We start from the raw sequence: 24714 nt of genomic DNA, 5'->3' as shown, positions 1-24714 counted from the left end.
CTGAGCCGGTCGGGAATTGAACCTGTGTCCTCATGGATGCTAGTCTGGTTTGTTACCCCTGAGCCACAAGGGGAACACCCTGGTTTATTTTGTTTGTACACATGATCATGTTTTCCTGTCGAGGGCACAATCCTATGTGAACTTTAGAGATGAAGCCATAAATGTTTTCTTCTAAAATTGCTCACGTTGAGTGTTTGAGAGGTTAAGGGTGGGACTAGACTGGAGGTGGGAGAAAATCTGAGCAGACGGACCGGGAGATGGGAGCCGTGGCATCTGGAGGCCAAGGGAGCAGCTGGAGGAGCAGGAAAGGATGGGGCACCAGGAAGGTTTAGAAGAGGAAGTTGGGGGAATCAGGGAGAGGAGCTCACAGAACCTCCACCGTGTAGCTCACACTGCAAAGGGGGTTTGGGGAGGAGTGGGGGACGTTATTTAAGTGAATTTGGTTTTTAAGGTCTTTTTTTTTTTTTTTGTAAATGAGGAATTACATTTTGAAAACTTGCAAACTTGCAAAACTTCCCTGGTCTAATTGTTTTTTTACATTGTCGTACAACAATAGGGCTTCCTCAGGCTTGGACTAAAAGACTTTGGAAGGTGCTCCGAGGTGGAAGTGTAGACACAGCCCAGGCTCCTTTTTTCTGGCTAGTCTCCTGAGACTGCTGGGGGGAATGTCACTGGCTCGCACTACAGGTCTGCTTTTACTGACACGGCTACTGCTGCTAGAACCCGGGAAGACACTGCGCTGTGAGTGTCCTGGGATCTGGAGACCTGGCTGGGGGGCGGGGGAAGGGCTCCTGGCAGGTGGTTGCCTGTCCACCTGTTCTTAGGAGGACAGTTACGTTTAGCTGGACTGGATGTCCAGGATGTTAGCCAGTGTGTGGGGACCCAGGCTAAAGAGTAGCCCCTGGTCCTGTGCTCGTGTGACAGCTCTCCCTGTCCTGACAAGTGCCACCTTCTACTCCAGGAAGCCTTTCCTGAGTACGTGGACCCCATTAGGAATGTATCATGGATGCTATGGTGGCTTCCTTCCTGTTGAAAGTCCGGTTTATTCACATAGATTTTAAGTCCCTGGAGGACAGACAATGTCCTGTATTTTTGCCAGCTTAGAAACTGGCACCCAATACAAAAAGAAGGCAGATAAATCCTCCTTGTAACAGTATTGGGACCTGAGGGATCATGGTGGCCTCCCAGCCTCTCCCTAAACCTGAGACCGTTAAAGGGGGGGCAGGACAGAGGCCACAGCAGCCACAGGGGGACCCCGCATGGAGACCCCACCTCTGCAGCCAGGCCCTTCAGGGGGGTCTTCGGGGACACACCTGTGCTTTTGTCTCACAGATGCTCACTCGCTCTGCCTCGACTTCGCTGTCACATCTCAGTCCAGACCCGGACAGCCCTGGTGTGAAGTCCAGGGCTCAATGGACACAAAGCCTCTCCTCCAGTATGACAGTGACAGCAACCAGGTCACAGCTTCGGGCCCCCTGGGGGAGGAGGTAAATGGCACCAAAGCATGGAGAGACTTGACTGGAACCCTGGGAGGAGTGGGCCGAGAGCTCAGGATGGTCCTGCATGTGGTCAACCTGGGGACAGAGAAGACCACGGGTGAGTATGGGGAGGGGGTGGGGGACTGGGGACAGTGAGCAAGGGAGGGGAGCACAGAGCCCATGTGGGGAAGGGATGTGGTGGGGAAGAATGGGACACGGGTCCCACCTCAGAGCCCCGGGGACCTGCTGGGCAGGACAGGGCAGGTCACAGGCCCCGAGACTGCAGACACATGAGCCCTGGGGGAGGAGGGACCCTGGGGTCGGGATGACTCTGTGTGTGGGGTCGCAGGTGCTCCCCGGCTGCAGGCCAAGCTGTGCTGTCAGCTTGAAGCAGAGCGAGTCACCGCTGCCTCCTGGCACTTCAGCCTCGATGGGCAGACGGCCCTCCTCCTTGACGCCATGGACATGAACTGGACAGTCGTGAATCCCGGAGCCACAGGGATCAAGGAGCAGTGGCAGAAGGACCAGGACCTGGCTGAGTATTTCAGGAAGCTCGCAGTGGGAGACTGTGGTCACTGGCTGAGGGACTTCCTAGGACACTGGGAGAATGTTCTGGAGCAGGAGCCCACAGGTAACGGAGCAGGTGTGAGGAGGTGGTAGGTCTCTTCCAAGGTCTAGTGCCTGCCCTCGTGCGTGTGTGAGCACGTTTGTGGGTATAACTGAAAATATGGTGGATGGATGGATGCAGTTCCCATCGTGGCACAGCGGAAACGAATCCAACTAGGAACCGTGAAGTTTCAGGTTTGACCCCTGGCCTCACTCAGTTGGTTAAGGATGGGGCGTTGCCGTGAGCGGTGGTGTAGGTCACAGACATGGGTCAGATCTGGCGTTGCTGTGGCTGTGGTGTAGGCCGGCAGGTGTAACTCCAATTGGACCCCTCCCTGGGAACCGCATATGCCACAGGTGCAGCCCTAAAAAGCAGAGAGAAAACAGGATGGATGGACGGATGGATGGATGGATGGACAGAGTGACTGATTTCTTGGGGGGTCTTCCTGTCTGGAGTCAGTGAATTCATAGCACAGGATTTCCCAGCATCCTCCTTTCCAGCCCACCTCCCTCAGCACAGGAGCCCCCTTCTCCATTAAGCAGAGATCCTGGCCCCCTGCACTGCTACATGGTCCCCAAATCAACATGTGTCCTTGTGCTTCCCCGCCTTCTCTCCTTCCTCTTGCTCTGATCCTTTCACCAGCTTACGTGTCACTGACCGAAGCCCTCACCCCCCTTCAGACACAATTGAGCACCCCCAGTTCTGTCCTCCTCAAACGTCTCCCCACAGTGAACATGTCCACGAGAGCGTGATAATCAGACGGACGTCTGCTGTCCCCTCCGTGGACATATGAGCTCCGTGAGCACAGGGCACAAGCCCTGCTCATCCTTCTACTCAGTGTCTGCACAGAATGAGTCAGTACCTGTGGGGGGACATGCGCTGTGTGGGGACAGTAGGTGCTGAGGACAGTGACTTCTCAGGTTTGACAAGGATTTTGCTTTTCTCTTTGTTTTAGAACCACCGCTGGAGCCCTCAGATAACCAGCAGTTACCAGCATGGATCATCCCCCGCTCAGGCCTAACTGTCATTGTCGTCCTTGTCCTCGTCGTCATTGTCCTCATCATTGTCATCGTCATCAGGAGATGTGATGGGAGATAAGGTACCCCAGCAGGTGAGAAGCAGGCTGGCCTCCGGCTCCTGGGCAGCGCGTGTTCTGGGAAGGGCTTAGGAGACCTGAGCCCGGCTCTCACCCAAGCCCTGTGCACAGATCCTTCTCGACGTGGAGATGATGCGCTTCTGTGTCTTGAGCCCCACTCTGCACAGAGGGGCTGGGGGTTACTGGGCTCTTGGGGCAGAAGGGGCTGGGGAGGGGGGACAAGCCATGTATGCGCTCCTGGGGGGCGGGGGGCGGGATGGAAGAGCTGGAAATGGTGGGGTGAGATCTTATTCAGGATTTCCCCGGTCCTTTGATGGATACATCTTTTGTTCTCTGAGGGGAGCAAGATTTAGCTCCACAACTTTCCTAGTGATCTAACAGCCGATCCGTCATCGGATGTTTCTTCCTTGGACCATAAGAAGGTGGTCACGTTCAGCCGTCTCATGGTGTCAAAAACTGACCCTTGATGAGGGCATGACTTCCAGTCTAATATCCTCTCCTCTACTCAGAGGTGGGTTTACCAAGAAGCTAAAGAAGCTTAAGCGTCCGAACCCCTCGCTTTCCGTGGCTGCTGAGGGGCCCTTACCATGCACTGACCCAGTCATGTTGAAGACTTTGCAAAAGTGAGACATTTGCTCACAATTACTCAGGACTGCTGCTTTTACTCTCACTCTTTCTGTCACACTTCCCTGTGTGTTAGGTAGAATTGGAGCGTTTGTTGGCTTTTTCTTTTTTGTCTTTTGTCTTTTTTCTTTTTAGGGCCGTGCGCACAGCATATGGAGGTTCCCATGCTAGGGGTTCAAATCGGAGCTTCAGCTGACGGCCTACACCAGAGCCACAGCAACACCAGCTCTGAGCTTAGTCTGCAAACTACACCACAGGTCATGGCAAAGCCGGATCCTTAACCCACTGAGCGAGGCCAGGGATCGAACCTGCAACCTCATGGTTCCTTGTCAGATTCATTTCCTCTGCAGCCGGCAGAAAGTAAAGAAAGTTTATGATACAGGTGATTGGCAGTAGGGTGGCCTCTAGCCTAGAAAATGCTTTCTAGACACCTGGAAGAACTTTTTGCTCTGGCAGCTGGTCTTGGATTTCCAGAGGCAGGGCCAGGGGGGATGGTCAGGTTTTTTAAAAAGGCTCCCAGCCATCACCAGGGAGGTCTCATGGTCTTTGCTCAGGCTCCTCAGTCACACTTTGCTGCTGAAGCCGCTGCAGGACAGGAGGCACTTGGTGAGTGCTGAGTGTCTAAGGGCCAGGCTGGGGGCCTCGTCTGCATGCTCCTGGTTGCTGGGCCTTGGCATCTGGATGGACATGGGGGAGCTAAGAGCCCCCTGGGATGCGGGGTGAGAGGAAAGTGGGGAGATAGCACCGGGGAGCAGGAAAGAGCCTGGTGGAGGATTTGCTGCCCCCCACATTCCCTCTGCCCAGCCCCCACACCCCCTTCCTTTGGTGCCCCCCCCCACCTGTTGTGCCAGCAGGAGGTTGTGCCCTGGAGCTTTTTAGGGTGGAGGGCAAGGGACTGTGATGGCTCAGAGTCCCCAGGCTCCCTCCCTGGGAGCAGGGAGGACAACCAGTTCAGCCCCAGAGCAGGGTGAGGCATAAGCAGGTGAATGAATGCAAGTACCCAAAGCTGCACCTGCCACCAGGCAGTTATTTTAGGTGGTGATTCCCGAAGGCCAAGCTTAGGAAAAGGAGAGGGACACAGGGTGTCGGTTTCCACGCTGTCCCTGCCCATCTTTCGGTCCTTGGCAACCCTGATGCAGTGAGACTTGATTCCAGGCTGTAGGATCAAGGCCCAGAGAAGGGACGAGTCAGAGGGAGCAGGTCGCCCCTGTGGCCCCTGCCGCCGCGGGTCTCACACACGCTCGCCATCCTCCTGGCCCCACATTCCCACACTTCAGCCCCCACCGTCACACACACGCCCTCACCCTCCACGCATCCCTCCACACCCACGCTCCACCCTGACTGTCCAGCTCCACACACTCTGCACTCTTCACACACACACACACACACAGACACACACACACACACACACACACCCCTCTGATGTCACACACCAGTGGTGTTGCCCCCCACACGCCCAGCACACCCTCCCTGGTCTTCCCTCACACTCACATTCCTCCTCACGAATCAGTGTCACAGTGTCACACACAGACACACACCCCTCCTTTCTGCCCCCCTCCTCTCTGTGTGTCCAAATTTCTCTCTCCTTCATCTAAGCAGGTTTTCGCTCTTTTAATATCATATTAACATACACATAGCTAGAGTTATTGATCACGACCTAGCTCCTTTTTCTGCTAACACCTGATCTAAAGCCGTTTCATTCTCTAAAAAACTTCACGTTACAACAGGAGACCATATAGTTGCAACGGCCAGCTGCCACCAGACACTGCTATGAGAAGGGCTGGTGGGGAGTTCCCTGTTGGCTCAGCCGGTTAAGGACCTGGTGGGTCACTGCTGTGGCACGGGCTTGATCCCTGGCCTAGGAGCTTCCACATGCCATAGGTATGGCCAAAAAAAGAAAAAGGAATAAAATAAAGTAACCTTTCTGGTTAAAACACAAAAAACAAAACAAAAGGCTAGTGTCATCCCTGAGTCTGGCAGAGTCCAGGAAATTCAAGGTTTCAGCAATTTAGGAACATATCTGAAATCACATCCACACATCAGCCACTTGGTTTCACCTTGGAGGACTGAAGCACGGCTATTCCATTTTGACTTTCAAATGTCCTTTCCCTCCTCCGTGGCCAAAGCCGAGGTACAACCAATGATTGAGAGGCCACCAAACAGGCCACTCTGGTCAGCAGAGTTTCAGACAAAACAGGCAGAGCCCGAATGCCTTCCCCGCACCTCATTATGTGGAGACTTTCCCATGGTTTCCCCTTTTGATTGCAACTCGTCCGGTAGAACAAGGTATTTGTCCTTTGATGCCAGTGTGGTTGCTGCTGCCCTGGTTCATCATGTCCCCTAGTGCCAGGCCTCCTTTTCGTTGTTCGAGAACCATGTGCCTGGTTATCTATGTCGGGGACAACTAATCGGATATCATAACCAAACTGAGGAATGTTGATAGGGAGACATGCCATAAGTTCTGCAGTTGGTGAATTATACTGAACGGCAGCACAAACTCTGTACGCATGATTTTAGCAGTGGACTTAGGCAAGCAGCGTCACACAGTAGTTACACTCTGTGACAACCTCACGAGACAATATCTCTTCCTCTTGAACTTCAGGGCAAAAGAATGACTTACACGATGACTTTCCATTTTGATCGGGCCCGGTCACAGGTCATGGGGCATCTCATGGTCATCTAAAGATAGACTTCTGTGACTTCAGAAACAAACTTAGAGCGTCCTTGGAACAATTCAATTAAATTCTACAAGTATGTAATACACCAGCAAGGAGCTATCTGGGAGGCGAGTCTGAGACAGTAAATACGCACCTCAATTAACAAAGCTACAATTTAATGGCCACTGAAACAACATCTTTTTCTCTCTAAAATTACCCTCACTTTTACCAAATACAGCTAAACTAAGACTAACTTGTTTGCAAAATACATCTGTTTAATGCATAACACAGGCTCTTTTAACTTGTCTGTGCTGGAACTTTTCACAAGATGTTTCACACTGAACTTTTCAAAGACTCCCTAAGCCAGGAGAGCCTTGCCCAGGGCATGCCTCAGCTTCTGTCTGGGTGGATTTCTCTCCTCTAGAGGTCCCCAGAGTGTGAGGATCCAGGCTCTATTATTTCCCTGATGAGGCTGCTGTGTAACTATGGTACTTCCAGTTTCTGGAGGGATCAGATAGAAAGAAAAGGGAAATGTTTCAGTTCCACTTACAGAGGTGTCATTTATCAAATGGTTCTGTCATAAGTAGCTTGAGGAGAAGGGTTTGTTTCCTTTTTGTTAGGTTTGCCAAGAGAGGAACGTGCAAAGCCAAGTTGGTAAAGAAAGAAAGATTCATGAAGGCATCAGAGGGGCACGGGCTGAGGTCAAGATGGTGCCAGCCCTGACTGTGAGGAGGCGCCAGGCTTTTAAAGGATCTGTGGCAGGAATCGGTGGCTGGAGTTTATGACAAGGGAGCTGGAGACAGGAGCAATGAAGAAGGAGGAGGGGAAGGTCAAGGGAGGGGCAAGGGGTTGAGTCCCTGAGAGAGGGCAGTAAATGCTCAGGGGTGGTTAGTCTCTGCAGACCGTTGTTGTCCTGAGGGCATCGTTTCTGGCTGCCCAACTTGAGCATCTGCTTTCCGGGAGAGAGTGTCCACAGCAGGTCTCCACGGGGAACAGCCACATTTGGGGGATGGGGGAGTCTGTCTCCATCCTCCTGGGAACCTATGAGTTGTATCTGGAAAACTCAGATGAAAACCAGTAATGTTCCAGGCAAAACCCATAACAATTACAACCACTTTCACCAGTTCACTGGGTAACCAACCCTTTTAGCAGTTATATGAAGCTGTTAGGATCTCCATTGGGATTCCTTAATTTCCTACCAAGCTCAGCAGTGTGATCCGAAATTTATCAGGGAACGTGTCAAATGAAGAAACAGAAACAAAACCACACAATGTGAGAGCTGTGACTTAAGTTTTTTTTTTGGGGGGGGCGCTTACTGAGGACTATAGCCTGGGAGACAGCCTCACAGAGAGCTCTGAGGAACTGCTCTGAAGCGGTGTCGGGGGGCGAAGTCAGCATCTGTGTGATTTTGGGGAAGCAGGTACATGCCATCAAGGACACATCCTGGTGCAAGGTTGCTCTAGTCAGGAGAAGCAGATGTCTCTGTTAATGACTTCAGTGCTTTTCTAGGCATGAGAAGATGGAAGAAACGGGGTTCATAACACTTGCTCCTGAATAATATGTAACCATCAGAAGGCCCCTTCTCCCAATTTTCCCCAGAGCACAGAGAGTCTCATGCCTGACCTCTGCCTTGAACTTCTTTCAGGGTGTGTTGGAGCTCCGCAATGGAAATGACCAGTGATCTAGTCCTTGGAGAGCCAGATGGCAAGGAACATTCTTTGGTCTGCAGTGCCCCCTCCTGGCCATAAGCGCAACCACAGTTTGTGAGGCATCTCCTGACCATTTTGGTCCCTGGGGCTAGGCATGCTCCTTCCTAGATGAGGCAAGGATTTTACTGAGAGGCCACGCAAGGTGCTCTTACTGGACTAGGCCCTATTAACAGTAGCCAAAGACACTGTAAACCAGCTATCATGGAAAAAAATAAAAATCATTATATATCTTAAAAAACAACAACAACAAAAACCCTGCAGCCAGACGTCTCTGGACCACCTGTCTTACTAGTCTGTTATGGTCCAGGGAAAGACTTCCTCTTGCTTCTTCCCAAATCTAGAGTTACACTATTACAATCACTGATCTTATACAGAACTATGCATTTGGTCAGCTGCTTCAAGTCACCTGGTCATCATTTTATCAGAGGCTCAGTCATACAGTGGGTAAAGCAAGAAAGCACAATCTTGTAAAACAGGCAGAATCCATGCAGTATAGCTGTTGCCAGAATTAGGCCTCTGTCTGCTGGTGCCGAATTGAAACGCAGAGACAGATTTTTGGGAAAAACTAAAAAAATAGCTTTATCACTTTGCTAGGCAAAGGAGGGTCACAGAAGGCTAATGCCTTAAGGACTGGACTGTGCCCCCCCCTTCCTTAGAAAGAATTGCAAGGAGTTTTATAGTAAAAAAGAGAAAAACAGGTTTTCAGAGAGGAATCAGGATTGGGGCAGACGTGCATTCTTCTTTCCTCTTTCTTTCTTTCTTTCTTTCTTTCTTTCTTTCTTTTTTTCTCTTTCTTTCTTTCCCTTCCTTCCTTCCTTCCTTTCTTTCTTTCTTTCTTTCCCTCCCTCCCTCCCTCTCTCTCTCTCTCTCTCTCTTTCTTTCTTTCTTTCTTTCTTTCTTTTCGTCTCTTTAGACCTGCAACATGCATTCTTCTTTCTTTCTTTTCTTTCTTTCTTTCTTTCTTTCCGTCTTTTTAGACCTGCAACATGCATCCTTCTTTCTTTGGAGGAATCTTCGTCCTCAGAGCTGTCGTCAGCAGATCTCTGCTTGATCCTGATGGCTGCCTTCTGGGTTACTGCCCAGAAGAACAATACCTGTGAAAAGGGCATAGTGATCAGAGATTAGAACAAACTAGCAAAGTTTCTGAAAAGCGCCATGTGCTAATAATCTTTAATTCACAGGCAATTGTGCTCAGGGTGCCTAATCTTTAGCTTAGGGGTGATTGTGTTTAGAGTTCAGTTAAGCCAGGGAAGGAGTTCCCATCATGGCTCAGTGGTTAACGCATCCGACTAGGAACCATGAGGTTGCCGGTTCGATCCCTGGCCTTGCTCAGTGGGTTAAGGATCTGGCATTGCCGTGAGCTGTGGTGTGGGTTGCAGATGTGGCTCGGATCCCACATTGCTGTGGCTCTGGTGTAGGCCAGCGGCTACAGCTCCGATTCAACCCCTAGCCTGGGAACCTCCATATGCCGCAGGAGCAGCCCAAGAAATGCAAAAAGACAAAAGAAAAAAAAACAGCAAAAAGAAAAAAAAGAAAAAAAAAGCCAGGGAGAAGGCCAAGGAAGGGTTCTAATCCATTCATTTTTAAGTATTCATGTCAAAAAGAAGCATGAGGAATATACCTTTTCTCTTAGGTGTATAAGATGCCTATATTAGTATGCATATCCCTTGCGAGAGAACCAGGATCCTGCCCCCAAGGCTGCACTCTTGTTGCTTGACTGTTCCTCCCTCGTCTTTGCCTCCCCTTCCTGCTCTGACAGCAACTGCCTCAACCTGCTCCTAGGAACTCAGGGAAGGCTATGGTGGCTGAAGAGGCCCATTTCCTAAGAACAAGAAATGGGGGACACAGGAAGGCTTTGGCACCCAGGAGCCCCACAGGGCCAGGTCTGGTTTCATAGCTCGTAGTACTAGAAAGGTCATAAGTAAGCACTTAAGCTAAGGACTTCCATTACATGTGGCCCGGTCAGTGTATCCTCGGGAGGTCTGACTTAGGTCTGTTCTGTATCACTGCTTATCTTGAAGGGAAGGGATGCAAGGGCACGGTTGGCAAGGCTTCAGTCAGATTTCCTAGTGTTATTAGGCTCATCATCCTTGGTGTGGCTGAACAGTTTCCAGCATGGGGGGGTGGGGGGTGGTACACCTAAGCCACCATAGCCCTGTGTTAGCCACATAAATCCATTCCACAGCTGAGGGAGGTTATATTCTTTGACTGAAATGCTGCTTGTTGCTCTGAGCTTGATAAAAGAAAATTCCTATTCTTGGTCATGGTCAGAGCAAGTATGATTGGCGGGCCCAGTGAGGGAGTCCCAAGTAGCACTAGCAAGAGCTGCCCAAACAGAACCATAATTTTTTCTTCCTGAATAAATTTCCTAAGGGCCATCCAATTATAACCTCGGTGTGGAGAAATCCGCCAAAGTAACCCAGAAGTATTGGAGATAGGTAACTGACCATAAACCCGATAACCTCGATGAATTTTAAAATCTTAATTAAATTTGAAATTAATGTTAGAATCTGTACAAGATTGTACTCCTGATAGGAAACAAACAAACACATGATTCATACACAAAAGTCTAAGAAATTAAGAAAGCACTTTGCATAAACAATCATCTGGGTCAGGTCTGGCATCTCGAGAGAGCTTTTTTTGACGTCCTTGTCTTCTCGTCCTGGCACGGGCATAGCTACTCCATTGTCTGAGCATTGTTTTAAGAAGGTGTTGAGGTCAACAGTCCTCTCTCTAGGCTGGTCCAGTGCGGTGGCCCAATATAAGTGGGAAAGAGTCATCCAAGAGTCAGTTCTTCTTGGTTTTGCTGGGCATGAGGTAATTATGAGTGTCTGGTAGGTGTCCTTCATTCTAGGTTGTAGGTAGTCTTTTATTTTATTTTATTTTTTGTTTTTTAGGGCTAAACCTGCGGCATGTTAAAATTTCCATGCTAGGGGTCTAATTGGAGTTACAGTTGCCAGCCTATGCCACAGCCACAGCAACATGGGACCTGAGCCACATCTGCGACCTCCAGTACAGCTCATGGCAATGCCGGATCCTTAACCTACTGAGCAAGGCCAGGGATTGAACCCATGACCTCGTGGATACTAGTCAGTTTTTTTTACCACTGAGCCAAAATAGGAACTCATAGATAGTCTTTTAAATGCTGTCTTTTCCTATATGCCTGATCTCCTGGTTGCAGGTCATGGGGCATCTGATTGCCATTCAAAAATCAATTACTGTGATAAGCTTCAGAATCAAGCTTAGAATGTCTTTTTAATAATTCAATTAAACTTTACAATAGGTAACAGAACTAAAAAGAGTACCATAGAGTATGTATTATTTTGGGTCTGGCATTTGCCTTTATAAGGCATCCTGTGTTTGTAGCAGTAGTTTATTCTTTATTTATTGCTTTGTAATGTTCCCTTTGTGAATATATCACACTTCATCCTTTTTGGTGTGTGTTGGGTACATGTGTATGTGTGAACGTGTCAGAATGCTAAAACATACATTAATCCACATGTTCATTCACTCAAGCTCTAGCCTCATGCGGTTGTGTCATGACCTCTGGCCAGTTAGCACAGTTGACTGTGGTTTCTGCATGAGGATTAGCCTGCCAGGTCTTTAAAGGAAAATTGTTACTTTTTGTTTTAATTCTCAGAACGTTCTGACACCAAATCTGTGGGTTTTAGAAACTCTGTGCCAAGAAGCAAGACAAGACCAAATATGTACTTATTATGTCACAAAACCACAACTGGCTTGTTTCAAAATACCACCAATTGGGTGGTTTCAACAAGCCTTCCTGAGGTTTTAACATATGAATTCAAGAGAACACAATGTGGTCAAAAAGGCATGTAGTGAGGTAATTGTACATGAAAATGAATGTGAACACATAAAATATATCTCATTAAGCCATCTAGGTATAACCCTAAATCATTTTCCTTTTAACAAAGTCATCAAAATGCCAATAAACGTTTGGATTCTATTTAATACAGAGGGAAGTGTGACGGAAAGAGTGAGAGTAAAAGCAGCAGTCCTGAGTGATTGTGAGCAAATGTCTCACTTTTGGAAAGTCTTCAACATGACTGGGTCAGTGCATGGTAAGGGCCCCTCAGCAGCCACGGAAAGCGAGGGGTTCGGACGCTTAAGCTTCTTTAGCTTCTTGGTAAACCCACCTCTGAGTAGAGGAGAGGATATTAGACTGGAAGTCATGCCCTCATCAAGGGTCAGTTTTTGACACCATGAGACGGCTGAACGTGATCACCTTCTTATGGTCCAAGGAAGAAACATCCGATGACAGATCGGCTGTTAGATCACTAGGAAAGTTGTGGAGCTAAATCATGCTCCCCTCAGAGAACAAAAGATGTATCCATCAAAGGACCAGGGAAATCCTGAATAAGATCTCACCCCACCATTTCCAGCTCTTCCATCCCGCCCCCCACCCCCCAGGAGCGCATACATGGCTTGTCCCCCCTCCCCAGCCCCTTCTGCCCCAAGAGCCCAGTAACCCCCAGCCCCTCTGTGCAGAGTGGGGCTCAAGACACAGAAGCACATCATCTCCGTGTCGAGAAGGATCCGAGCACAGGGCTTGGGTGAGAGTCGGGCTCAGGTCTCCTAAGCCCTTCCCAGAACACGCGCTGCCCAGGAGCTGGAGGCCAGCCTACTTCTCACCTGCTGGGGTACCTTATCTTCTATCACATCTCCTGATGACGACGACAATGATGAGGACAATGATGACGAGGACGAGGACGACAATGACAGTTAGGCCTGAGCGGGGGATGATCCATGCTGGTAACTGCTGGTTATCTGAGGGCTCCAGCGGTGGTTCTAAACAAAGAGAAAAGCAAAATCCTTGTCAAACCTGAGAAGTCACTGTCCTCAGCACCTACTGTCCCCACACAGCGCATGTCCCCCCACAGGTACTGACTCATTCTGTGCAGACACTGAGTAGAAGGATGAGCAGGGCTTGTGCCCTGTGCTCACGGAGCTCATATGTCCACGGAGGGGACAGCAGACGTCCGTCTGATTATCACGCTCTCGTGGACATGTTCACTGTGGGGAGACGTTTGGGGTGGGGGCTTTTTTTTAGGGCCACACCCTTGGTACTTGGAGATTCCCAGGCCAGAGGTCTAATCAGAGCTGTAGCTGCTGGCCTACACCACAGCCACAGCAACGCCAGGTCTGAGCCTCATCTGTGACCCACCACAGCTCATGCAACGCTGGATCCTTTACCTTCTGAGTGAGGCCAAGGAGCGAACCTGTGTCCTCATGGATACCAGTCAGGTCCATTACTGATGAGCCAGGGTGGGAAACCCATACTGTGAAGACACTTTTTAAAGAGGACAACACTAGGGGTGCTTAATTATGTCTGGGGAGGGTGAGGGCTTCAGAAGAAATAATATCTGAGCTGATTAAAGGATCGCTGCGGAGTTCCCGTGGTGGCGCAGTGGTTACCGAATCCGACTAGGAAACACGAGGTTGCGGGTTCGGTCCCTGCCCTTGCTCAGTGGGTTAACGATCCGGCGTTGCCGTGAGCTGTGGTGTAGCTTGCAGATGCGGCTCGGATCCCACGTTGCTGTGGCTCTGGCTTAGGCTGGTGGCTACAGCTCCAATTAGACCCCTAGCCTGGGAACCTCCATATGCCGGGGGAGCGGCCCAAAGAAATAGCAAAAAAAAGACAAAAAAAAAAAAAAAAAAAAAAAAAAGGATCGCTGCAACAGAGGAGAGAAGGCCTGGAAGCACAGTGACTTGGGGACCATGTAGCAGTGCAGGGGGCCAGGATCTCTGCTTAATGGAGAAGGGGGCTCCTGTGCTGAGGGAGGTGGGCTGGAAAGGAGGATGCTGGGAAATTCTATGCTATGAATTCACTGACTCCAGACAGGAAGACCCCCAAGAAATCACTTTGTCCATCCACCCATCCATCCATCCATCATATTTTCAACTAAACCTACATAGGTGCTCACACCCACACGAGGGCAGGCACTAGACCTTGGAAGAGACCTACCACCTCCTCACACCTGCTCCGTTACCTGTGGGCTCCTGCTCCAGAACATTCTCCCAGTGTCCTAGGAATTCCCTCAGCCAGTGACCACAGTCTCCCACTGCGAGCTTCCTGAAATACTCTGCCAGGTCCTGGTCCTTCTGCCACTGCTCCTTGATCCCTGTAGCTCCGGGATTCACGACTGTCCAGTTCATGTCCATGGCGTCAAGGAGGAGGGCCGTCTGCCCATCGAGGCTGAAGTGCCAGGAGGCAGCGGTGACTCGCTCTGCTTCAAGCTGACAGCACAGCTTGGCCTGCAGCCGGGGAGGACCTGCGACCCCACACACAGAGTCATCCCGACCCCAGGGTCCCTCCTCCCCCAGGGCTCATGTGTCTGCAGTCTAGGGGCCTGTGACCTGCCCTGTCCTGCCCAGCAGGTCCCTGGGGCTCTGAGGTGGGACCCGTGTCCCATTCTTCCCCACCACATCCCTTCCCCACATGGGCTCTGTGCTCCCCTCCCTTGCTCACTGTCCCCAGCCCCCCACCCCCTCCCCATACTCACCCCTGGCCTCCTCTGTCCCCAGCTGGATGTCAGGCAGGACCGTCCTGAGATCTCGGCCCACTCCTCCCAGGGTTCCAGTCAAGTCGCTCCATGCTTTGGTGCCATTTACCTTCTTCCCCAGGGAGTCGGAAGCTGTGACCTGGTTGCTGTCACTGTCATACTGGAGGAGAGGCTTTGTGTCCATTGAGCCCTGGACTTCACACCAGGGCTGTCCGGGTCTGGACTGAGATGTGACAGCGAAGTCGAGGCAGAGCGAGTGAGCATCTGTGAGACAAAAGCACAGGTGTGTCCCCGGAGACCCCCCTGAAGGGCCTGGCTGCAGAGGTGAGGTGTCCACGTGGGGTCCCCCTGTGGCTGCTGTGGCCTCTGTCCTGCCCCCCCTTTAACGGCCTCAGGTTTAGGGAGATGCCAGGAGGCCACCATGATCCCTCAGGTCCCAATACTGTTGCAAGGAGGATTTATCTGCCTTCTTTTTGGTATTGGGTGCCAGTTTCTAAGCTGGCAAAAATCCAGGACATTGTCTGTCCTCCAGGGACTTAAAATCTATGTGAATAAACCGGACTTTCACCAGAAGGTGGAAATAAACACACCCCCACCCACACACACCATAGGACACACGCTACATTCATGTGTCCCACGTCATCAGGAAAGGCTTCCTGGAGTAGAAGGTGGCACCTGTCAGGACAGAGAATGCTGCCATATGAGCACAGGATAAGGATGCTTTAGGCTGGGTCCCAACACACTGAGTGTAAGTAACGTCCTGGGCTAAACCATCATCCTAAGAGCAGGTGGACAGGCACCACCTGCGTGGAGCCCTTTCCCTCCCCCTTGCAGTCCCCACTCCCCCGTCCTCCCCTCCCAGCCTCCCCTTTCCAGTCAGGACTCCAGATCCCAGGACACTCACAGCCCATAGTCTTCCCGGGTTCCAGCAGGAACAGTGTCAGCAAAAGAAGGCCTGTCATGTGAGTCAGTGGCACTCCTCCCAGCACTCTTAGGAGCCTGAAAACAGAGCCTGGCCTGTGTCTATACCTCCACCACGGAGCACCTTCCAAAGTCTTCAGTCCAAGACTGGGGAAGCCCTATCGTAAAACAATGCAAAGAACGGTTATCCCAAGGGAGTAATTTTCAAGTATTCAAACTCTAATGACTTTTTTTTTTTTTTTTTTTTTTTTTTTTGTCTTTTTGCCTTTTCTAGGGCAGCTCCGCGACATATGGAAGTTCCCAGGCTAGGGGTCTAGTCAGAGCTGTAGCCACTGGCCTATGCCAGAGCCACAGCAACGTGGGATCCGAGCCGCATCTGCGACCTACACCACAGCTCCCGGCAACACCAGATCCTTAACCCACTTAGCAAGACCAGGAATCGAAGCCACAACCTCATGGTTCCTGGTCAGATTCATTAACTGCTGAGCCACGACGGGAACTCCTCTAATTACTCATTTTTTAAAAGACAAATTTACTTCGAATAACCTTTCTCGTGCCTCCTCCCACCCCGAAAGAAAAAAAAAAAAGACCCCAAAGTCTTTTTGTGGTGTGAACAGAACTGTTTTGGCTCCTGCGAGCTCCTCTGCCCTCAATCCACTGCCAGCTTCCCCTCCCGCCTTCCTTCCACCTTCCTCTGCCTCCTCCCTGCCTCTTTGCGCCCTTTCCCCTCAGCCCCTCCGTGTTCCCATCTTCCTCCCACTCCTACCCTCTTCCTCTTTCTCTTGAATACTTCAGATTCGTGCTCTCACCAACGACACCCCTGCGCTAATCAAACTAGCTGCAGGCAGACCGCACCTGGCCTGTCCTCAGAGGGGGGTGTCCAAGACCCCGCAAGCCTGTTGGAGGCAGGACTCAAGAAAAGCCCGGGAGGTGATTACCCCTGCTCACCTGCATGTCGCAGACACCTCCTAGGGTACTGGAGGAATTAGCTCAAAGCAAAGAGTCTGGGCATTTGCCCAAGAATCGCCCGGCAGCTGCCCCACCCTACCCCGAGCAGCTCCCGCCCTGGTAATGAGCCGCGCGGCTCAAGGTTGGGCCAGAACTCGGGGTTTGTGGCTTTGGGACGACGGGATAAGACAGGACCCTCCGGAGGCGACCTGCCCTGAGGTCTAACACACCCGATGCCCGCTCCTTCGCTGCTCACCCGTCTCCGGGCTCCGAGGCCTGCGGTCGGTGGGGCGCCGTCCTCCGCCCGGGAGGCCTGCGGCCCGCCTAGAGCCTCCTGGAGGCTCGGACGGTCCCCGTCTGCAGGTGTCCCCCAGTGCCGTCCTCACGGGTCAGGAGATCTTCCGTGTTTGCACCCGGAAGAAAAGTTTCGAGAACTCCCTCTTCGGGGTTTTCGGTTCCCATCCCTCAGTCTTCTCTCAGCTGGGCCGGCGGCATTCCGAGCAGCCTGGGGGAAGCGGGATCCCGCGAGGCTGCGAAAAAGCGCCTGGGTCCAGGTGGGTGCACGTGGGGACCGCGCCCGGGGAGGCACGCGGGGTCGCGTGAGCGAGGTCTCTGCGCTGGGCAGTGCTGGGGATGCACGGCTGAGATCAACAGGTTTCTTCCTCCTGCCAACCTGCGCAGGGTGTTGGGCGCTGCGGGGACTGAACAGGAGGGCTGGGCTTTATTTCCAGGGCCTCTAGCCCCCGCCCCTTCTCTGCCGTCCAAGTTCTGCCTGAACATTCCTCTCCATGGACTTGGCAGCTGCCACAGGGTGTCATTCTTGGATAGGGTGCATTGAAACTCCATGTAAATAGTTAAATCACATGGCCCCGGCCGTCTAATTTATTCTCATCACTTTGGTTCCATTAATCTCAGAGCCCTTCTCGGTTGCCTGTGATCAAGGCCAGGACAAGTCGGAGGGGGCCGGTCACCACCCTCCCCTCTCTGGCAACGTTCCCTCCCTGCTCCTCATCTCTAGTGGTCCCCACATTCACCTTGAACCTCCAGGGTCACAGACGCACAGGTCTTCTCCCAGCGCACACTGCACCCCTCACTTCACACTGAAACCCGCCCTGACTCTGTGGTCTATTGGTTTGATCTGCTCTCAAATCCACTTGTTTATGACTTAAACGGCATTGTTCTGATGCACTTGTTTATGATAAAGACAAAAAAGTTGGTTTTACAGGTAAAGATGTTTTGCTACGAGAATGACGTGCCTGCGTGGTGTCAGGGTGGTGTCTCCACCCTTGTGGTTCATAAGCACTTAGGAGCAGCTGAGGGACCCTGCTCGGGGCTTGTCATGAGACTGTGTGGAGAAGCCACTGTGGCAAAAGGACATTTAGACTTTATATAAATACTGAGGGTGTGTGCGGACTATTGGAGGCTTTCAGTCCGGGCTAAAGCTACCCTTTTCTGCTCTCGCCTTCCGAAGCTCTTAGATTCTTGCTTCTCCCTGGCCAGGCTACTCTTGGTGGGCATTGGAATTACGTGGTGCAGCCGCCTCAGGGAGAGAAGGGACATCTGTTCCTTCCTCAATGGGGCTCTTGTTACTGCATAAATGTGTTAGGAGTTTTCTCTGAGCAACCTGCCTGCCTCCAGTACTTGCACCTTGTTGACTGAAAAAAAACGCACAACCTCAAAGTTGAGAGTTATGTTTTATTTGGTGGACATTCTGAGGACTGCAAGCTGGGGAGACAGGTCTCTCAGATCACTCTGAGGGACTGCTCCGAAGAGACTGGTGGTGGGGGTGGGGTGGGAGGGGCCAGGATATATAGAAATTTTTACAACAAAGAGATCAGTTGATTGGAACATCGGAAGAAAACCAAATGTCCAAGTTAAGGAATTTAGGACTTTTCTCTGTATGGGAAAGTGCAAGAGTCTGGGCTCACAGAAGTCACCCCTCTGATATGCACCTCAGCTCTCAGGGACCGGTGTCTTGCTCTTCTCCATCCTGAATCCCCTCAAGGCGCACAGCTGGGGGTGATCGCAGTGGCTGGAGCTTGGCAGTGGGCAGCCCATTTGTCTCCATCCTGAGTTCCCACTGGGCTCACCATCCACAGTTGTAATGTGACGGCGTCAGGGCTGCAACCTCCTTTGTTCACTGACATGGCAGGCAATATTTTTTATTCACAATCCCCCCCTGTGATCCAAAATTCAACAAGCGTTTGGGAAACATTTCACGATCAGTTTTTGGTCAAACATTGCTAGGAAGGCTCATTTCCTCAATCAGGGGAAGATTCTGTTAATTTCCCACTCAGGTGTTGATTTCCCACTCAGGTGTTAATTTCTGGATTAGGCCCTGTGGATAATTTTAAAATCTCTGGATCCTCTTTCTTACTAGCTTAGTATGATCCAGGAAATGTTTTCCCTTGTTGCTTCTTCCCACGCTTAGAATTACAATATTACACTTATTCCATTTATGGTTTTAAGTGTGATCTATTTTCTCAGGATGTTTAGTCATCATCAATGTTGTTGGACTCCTGGTTACACACTGGGTAATGTAAGAGGCAACAGTCTTATGAAATAGATAGAATATAAATAATACAGCTAGTCACAAAGTCATAGTGCCACAGGGAGATAAAATCATAAGCAATTTGGAAACAAAAACAAGTTAAACAATGATTAGTATAAATTGTAATCTGGTTGCAAAAAACTATCAAGTTCACGGGAGAGCCAGCTGAAGACATCAGATTCTGAAAGGATTAGGTAGAGAGAAAAAGATAAATGTTTCATCTTTGTTTACAGAGGTGTACTTTATCAACGTGTTGTAGGTCATGGCATAAGAGAGAAGGTTTCTCTGGAAAACCAAGATCAAAATCCAGTGTATTTTCTCCCAAAGGGTGACACAGTTATAAATGATACTCATGGGTTCATTCAGTCCCATGTCGTTAATTCCTGTTGATCTGGATGAAGTCATCAGGTTTTCCATGAGAGTTTTGCCATTTGTTACCCAGTTCAGTGGTATTATCTAAAGGCTATCGGAAGCTTTTATACATATATATATATATATATATTTGAAATCCTTTTTAGGAGTCTTCTTGAAGATCTTCATTTTGTAAAAGCATCAATGTAAACTAATTATTGTTTCTAAGGGACAGAACTTAAAATGGCATGGTTAAAAGGAGTTCCTGTTGTGGCTCAGCAGTGATGAACCCAACCAGTGTCCATGAGGAAGCTGGTTAGATCTGTGGCCTGGCTTGGTGGGTTAAGTACATAGCGTTGCCATAAGCTTCACTGTAGGTGGCAGTCGAAGCCAGATCTGGCATTGCTGTGGTTGTGGCTCTGCAGCTCCTATTCCACCCCTAGCCTGGGAAGGTCCATATGCCACAGGTGTGGCCCTTAAAAGAAAGAAAAAAAAAGAAAGGCATGGTTAAAGATTTGACTTACAATACAACTGTTAAGAAATTTGGATATTTCTGTGACATACAACATTTTAAGATAATAACTAGAATTATGACTGATAACATTCTATCAGGGCAGATCAAATGTTAGGAGTCCCATATAAATTTTGGAATATTTATATCAATGACAATTACAACCTAAGTTTCATTTCAATCACTTGACAATGCTTTTCAAGTTATTTAACACAAGAAATAAACCTAATTTAATATTTCTGAGATGTCTCAGGCTTCCTTTGAAGCTTCCCAGAGTTAGCTGGAGCTAAAAGAACTTTAGTTAGAAGTTGATATTTGGGAAGTTTGTTAAAAATATCAGAATGTTTTAAACCACATCAGGTCATTGTGAAACAGTGTATATTTACCTAACTAAAATGACAAAGATTAAAAAAAAATGCAGATACCCTAAAGGCACAGAAATTCACACAATCGGTTACCAAAAGCAGCATTCCAAGAAAAATGTATTTTCTTAATAGAGAAAGCAAATTAAACTCCAAGTCTTATACTAGCTTACCTTTAACAACAAAATCCATTTACTTCATTAAATTTAATCTAAATTTAGTCAATCCTCACCATGTACGAGACAGTTTTTTCAGTATTTCTTTTCCACAAAGCTTCCCTCACTTCCGGTATCCATATTATTTTGTCCCTTAATTCTTCCATCTAAAAACAATCAACTCTAAGGATCAACATGCAATTCCATCTTTTATATATTTTTTTGTTTACGACACACATCTTACTTTCCTACTGTATACTGAAATTTTTTCTTTATTATTTCTAGTAACCTTAACTGCGTGGTATGATTTTAACCTTCAAAATCCTTAATCTCGGAGTTCCAGTCATGGCTCAGTGGTTAACGAACCTGACTAATATCCATGAGGCCAAAGGTTCAATCCCTGGCCTTGCTGATTGGTTTAAGGATCTGGTTTTGCCATGAGCTGTGGTGTAGGTCACAAATGTGGCTCCGATCCTGCAGTTGCTGTGACCATGGTGTAAGCTGGCAGCTGCAGCTCTGATTTCACCCCTAGCCCGTGAACCTCCATATACCTCAGGTGCAGCCCTAAAAAAGATAAACAAACAAACAAAAACCCAACCAAAAAAACCTCCCTTAATCTCAAGCAAAAACTGACAGCAGTAATTGTAAATTAATTAAATGTAATTAATTAAATTAAATTGTGAAGTAATTGTCATAGCAGTACTTCCTGATCAGATAGCCTCATGAAACATATTATTTCTTTGTTCAGTGTGTTACGAGACATCTGTCTAATTAACTTAAACATCTTTAGTTTCCATCTCGCATGTAGGCAAATTTAAGTCTGTTTAGCAATTAATGTTCTGTTTTCTTACTTTCTTTGAAAATGACCTAGCTATTCAATAAACTTCTACTATTTAACCTAAATTAGCACAACTCTAGAATTTCAAGTTACCAAATATCTGGAGAGATCATTTTCAAGTAGACATTTCTAAAACATAATTATTTATAAAGGGTTCACCCAAAGGCTTAGCTCATTTGCATTTAATTTACTTATAAGAATTTTATCACACCAAGTTATTTTTCTTGCTGACAAATTTATAGCAGATATAACAAGATCTTATCTCCTTCTAGTCAGCCTAGGTATAGGAGTCCCCACTGTGGCTCAGTGGTTAGCAAACCCGACTAGTAACCATGAGGTTGCGGGTTTGATCCCTGGTCTCGCCCAGTGGGTTGGGGATCCAGCATTGCCATGAGTTGCCCAGTTGTTGTGGCTGTGGCATAGGCCGGTGGCTCCAGCTCCCACTGGACCCCTAGCCTGGGAACCTCCCCATGTGCCGAGGGTGCGGCCCTAGAAAAGAAAAAGAAAAAAACCAAAAAACCTAAGTACAATAAAAATATTATGCTTAATGTTAACGACTCCAAAGACAGATCAATAAATTTAAATTAATCTTAGTACCAAATATCAGTTTAATATTGAAAATTTACTAATTTACGTGAACCTGAAAATCATTTTTGGCTGGTTTTTTATTCATATTTAGAAATATTTAGTTTGCAAACACTTACTTTTTATTTTCTGGCTGCACCCATGGCCTGTGGAAGTTCCTGGGCCAGGGACAAAATCCGAGCTGTGATTGTGAACTACACCGCAGCTGCAGAAACACTGGCTCCTTAACCCACTGCACCAGGCTGGGGTCACATCCATGCTGCTGCAGAGAAGATGCTGTATCCTTAAGTTGCTGCCGCAGCGGGAACTCCTGTAAATGCTTAAGTGAATTAAATAGGGATCTTCTATAAATTTAATTTTAATAATTTCTTCCAGAGGTAGACACATCTCATACGTATAATGCATACATGGACATCTAAAGAGGCAAAACTAGAGATCTCATGGCTTCAATGAATAAAAAAGCTTAGTTATGAATCAGGTATTACATTATAAACTTACTAGTTTACAAAAAACTGTTGGGATAAATTAAATTTGCTGGCTTAGATGACTAAGCCTTTGCTATTTGTGGAAAAGACTTTTAAGATTTGTATTTGTCATTGATAGAGATTCTAAGGAGGCTGTGAATTGATTTTCAACTGAGGGAGGCTTTCCAGCAGTTGGAGTTGACATCGCATTTCTTCCTTTTCTTTCTCCTTTGGTTTTAGCTTCTTCCTGATTGAGCTAATTAGGCTGAGTCATTGTGGCCTGTATTTACATTTCTGGTGTGTAGAGATTTGTAAGACAAAGGGCTTTGCTTTTAATTCTCCAAAGAACTGGTGTGTCACCTAAGCCATATTAAAAGACTGATTTGCCCAACTGTATATTTAGAAAATTTGCTTTTCTGTATCAGTGAGAAGATTTCTAACAAAACTGAAATGTAAGAGTTCTATGTTCTAGACTTTAGAGTTTAATTTATTATACCTTCAAAAACTTATATAAGGCATTCAACAAAGACTGTCTTTCTGGGTTCACAAGTTAAACTCCAAACAAGGCCACTATTTTTATTAGCCCCTGATTATTAGTTCCCAGTTTTCTTCTTTATCGTGTGGCTCAGGTCACCCTATTGGTTTTCTTGAGTGTGTTTAACTAGTATTTCCTGGGGGCAGATCTACCCACCTTTGTCTTTCAACACCACACAGGGGAAGGGTTCTTCAGTGACGTGTCTGTTGCACAGTGTGATTAAACAAAACTTGTGTAAACATCTTTTATAAAGCTCACCTAAACATACCAATTTTTATATACTTTTATCTTAATCTTACCAACTTTTATGCCTTTCACTTTAGTTTTCATTAGGATCCAATCAACAGATTTTAGTTTTATAGGAGTCTTATAAGCTTTTCTTTCTTTCTTTCTTTTTTTTTTAGGACCACATATGGAGGCTCCCAGGCAAGGAGTGGAATCAGAGCTGTAGCCACTGGCCTACAACACAGCCTCAGCAACATCAGATCCAAGCTGCGTCTGTGACCTACACCACAGCTCACAGCAACACCAGATCCTTAATCCACTGAGCGAAGCCAGAGATAGAACCTGCAACCCGAGGGTTCCTAGTCAGATTCATTTCCACCCACCACGATGGGAACTCTCTCTTTTTTTTTTTAACAACCAGCCTCTTGTTTACACTTCCTGAGGCAGGAGATAATTGGGCTCCCAGATAAACATTTACATAGCGATACTTCCAGACAGAAGTGACAACAGGCACAAGGCAAGCAATTGATACTTGTCTTCTGTGAACTTGTCAAACAATAGTAATGACAGGATCAGAGGAGGGGCTGAGCCCTGCTGGGGCAAAAGACCAAGAGGTCATGTACTTCCCATCTTTGGGTCAGGGACACCCCAATTACACGTGTGAAGAGAGACCCTTCTGGGTCAGAAAGGGAAGGGATGCCAGACCATGATAAGTCTAGATAAGCTTCCCACTGTGCCTTGCATTGGAATCCATCTTGGCCAAAAGATGCACATGCAGACTGGGGAGGGCCCTGGGTCTGATCAGGCGCAAAAGATAAAACAATGTAATTGACCAAAGGAAAGCAAAGACCTAGAGGAACTGTTCTATATAAGTGTTTTATGCTACCTCTCTGGCATGCTCCCCATTCAGGGGGATGACCTCACCCCCGCTCCTTTGAGTGTGTATTACTACTTTGCTTCTGCCTGAGATAAACAGACCAGTTCTCTGTGTATTTTTCCAAGTGTTGTATTGTGTTTTTAATAATAAAGTTTGTACCTGTTTTAAAGTCTTTGCCTCCTTGAAACATTCTTGCTTTTAACACAGGGCAAGAATCAGGGCAATTCGGCTTTTATCCTCTAACTCGTCTAGTGGCCAGGATTCCTGGTTTTCACCCAGGCTGCCCAGGTTCCATTCCTGAGCAGGGAATTAAGATCTCACTCCAAGCCATCACTCACTGCTGTCTCGCTGAAATCAGAGGCAAGACCTCACACTGTGCACCTGTCCCTATAGGGAAACCCACTCATTGTAATTAACAACCTACTCAAGGAGGGACTCCACTAACAACTGGCCATTCTGCAATCTGAGCACCGAGGTAGAGACCCTGAGACAGGGAAGAGGAGGCTGAAACAACTCTGGGTGGAAAATCTAGAGGCGTTAAGCTCCCAAGCTGCACGTTGGCCCACCCCATAAGCATCACTTGCAATTCTTATTTTGGTAAACCAACCTCAGAATCAGAAATAAATATTTCAAAACAAAGGAAAAAGGAATGACAGATTATCAGCCCATAATGAATAACCCAGCCAGGTTATATGCATA

The 24714-nt window shown here is 48.2% G+C and overlaps 3 protein-coding genes across 3 annotated transcripts in view; 1 reads left to right on the top strand and 2 right to left on the bottom strand.

The window, feature by feature from the left end:
- Positions 1 to 614: 614 nt before the first annotated feature.
- On the top strand, positions 615 to 3190 carry LOC100521998 (retinoic acid early transcript 1E-like). The gene is made up of 4 exons (XM_013992491.3): positions 615 to 741; positions 1333 to 1596; positions 1828 to 2109; positions 3041 to 3190. The coding sequence occupies exons 1-4, from the start codon at positions 666 to 668 to the stop codon at positions 3181 to 3183; spliced, it is 765 nt and encodes a 254-aa protein (XP_013847945.1). The 5' UTR covers positions 615 to 665; the 3' UTR covers positions 3184 to 3190.
- Positions 3191 to 9108: 5918 nt separating this feature from the next.
- On the bottom strand, positions 9109 to 16937 carry LOC100521647 (retinoic acid early transcript 1E). The gene is made up of 6 exons (XM_085015748.1): positions 16818 to 16937; positions 15597 to 15771; positions 14693 to 14956; positions 14180 to 14461; positions 12822 to 12977; positions 9109 to 9265 (listed from the first exon to the last, which is right to left on the bottom strand). The coding sequence occupies exons 2-5, from the start codon at positions 15652 to 15654 to the stop codon at positions 12835 to 12837; spliced, it is 747 nt and encodes a 248-aa protein (XP_084871874.1). The 5' UTR covers positions 15655 to 15771; positions 16818 to 16937; the 3' UTR covers positions 9109 to 9265; positions 12822 to 12834.
- Positions 9146 to 24714, bottom strand: part of LOC146405940 (uncharacterized) — a 29030-nt gene continuing 13461 nt past the window's right edge. The window contains exon 6 of the mRNA XM_085015741.1: positions 9146 to 9265. Coding sequence (XP_084871867.1) covers positions 9204 to 9265 — 62 coding nt within the window. The 3' untranslated portion in view covers positions 9146 to 9203. The remainder of the gene's footprint in view (positions 9266 to 24714) is intronic.

This window comes from Sus scrofa, chromosome 1, assembly GCF_054392235.1.
Source record: "Sus scrofa isolate SSC_HxYL_T2T_F1_AM1 chromosome 1, Sscrofa_HxYL_maternal_Yorkshire_Landrace_v2.0, whole genome shotgun sequence".
NCBI classification, from domain to species: Eukaryota; Metazoa; Chordata; class Mammalia; order Artiodactyla; family Suidae; genus Sus; species Sus scrofa.
The sequence above is the reverse complement of the archived record's forward strand: the minus strand, read 5'-3'. Positions and strand labels throughout refer to the sequence as shown.

What these genes read in the sequence shown, in the direction of transcription:
- LOC100521998 (XM_013992491.3), top strand. Translation starts at nt 666, where the DNA reads ATGTCACTGGCTCGCACTACAGGTCTGCTTTTACTGACACGGCTACTG. An exon ending in ACCCGGGAAGACACTGCGCT is followed by an intron (nt 742 to 1,332) that starts GTGAGTGTCCTG and finishes TTTGTCTCACAG; the next exon opens with ATGCTCACTCGCTCTGCCTC. An exon ending in GGGGACAGAGAAGACCACGG is followed by an intron (nt 1,597 to 1,827) that starts GTGAGTATGGGG and finishes GTGGGGTCGCAG; the next exon opens with GTGCTCCCCGGCTGCAGGCC.
- LOC100521647 (XM_085015748.1), bottom strand. Translation starts at nt 15,654, where the DNA reads ATGACAGGCCTTCTTTTGCTGACACTGTTCCTGCTGGAACCCGGGAAG. An exon ending in ACCCGGGAAGACTATGGGCT is followed by an intron (nt 14,957 to 15,596) that starts GTGAGTGTCCTG and finishes TTTGTCTCACAG; the next exon opens with ATGCTCACTCGCTCTGCCTC. An exon ending in GGGGACAGAGGAGGCCAGGG is followed by an intron (nt 14,462 to 14,692) that starts GTGAGTATGGGG and finishes GTGGGGTCGCAG; the next exon opens with GTCCTCCCCGGCTGCAGGCC.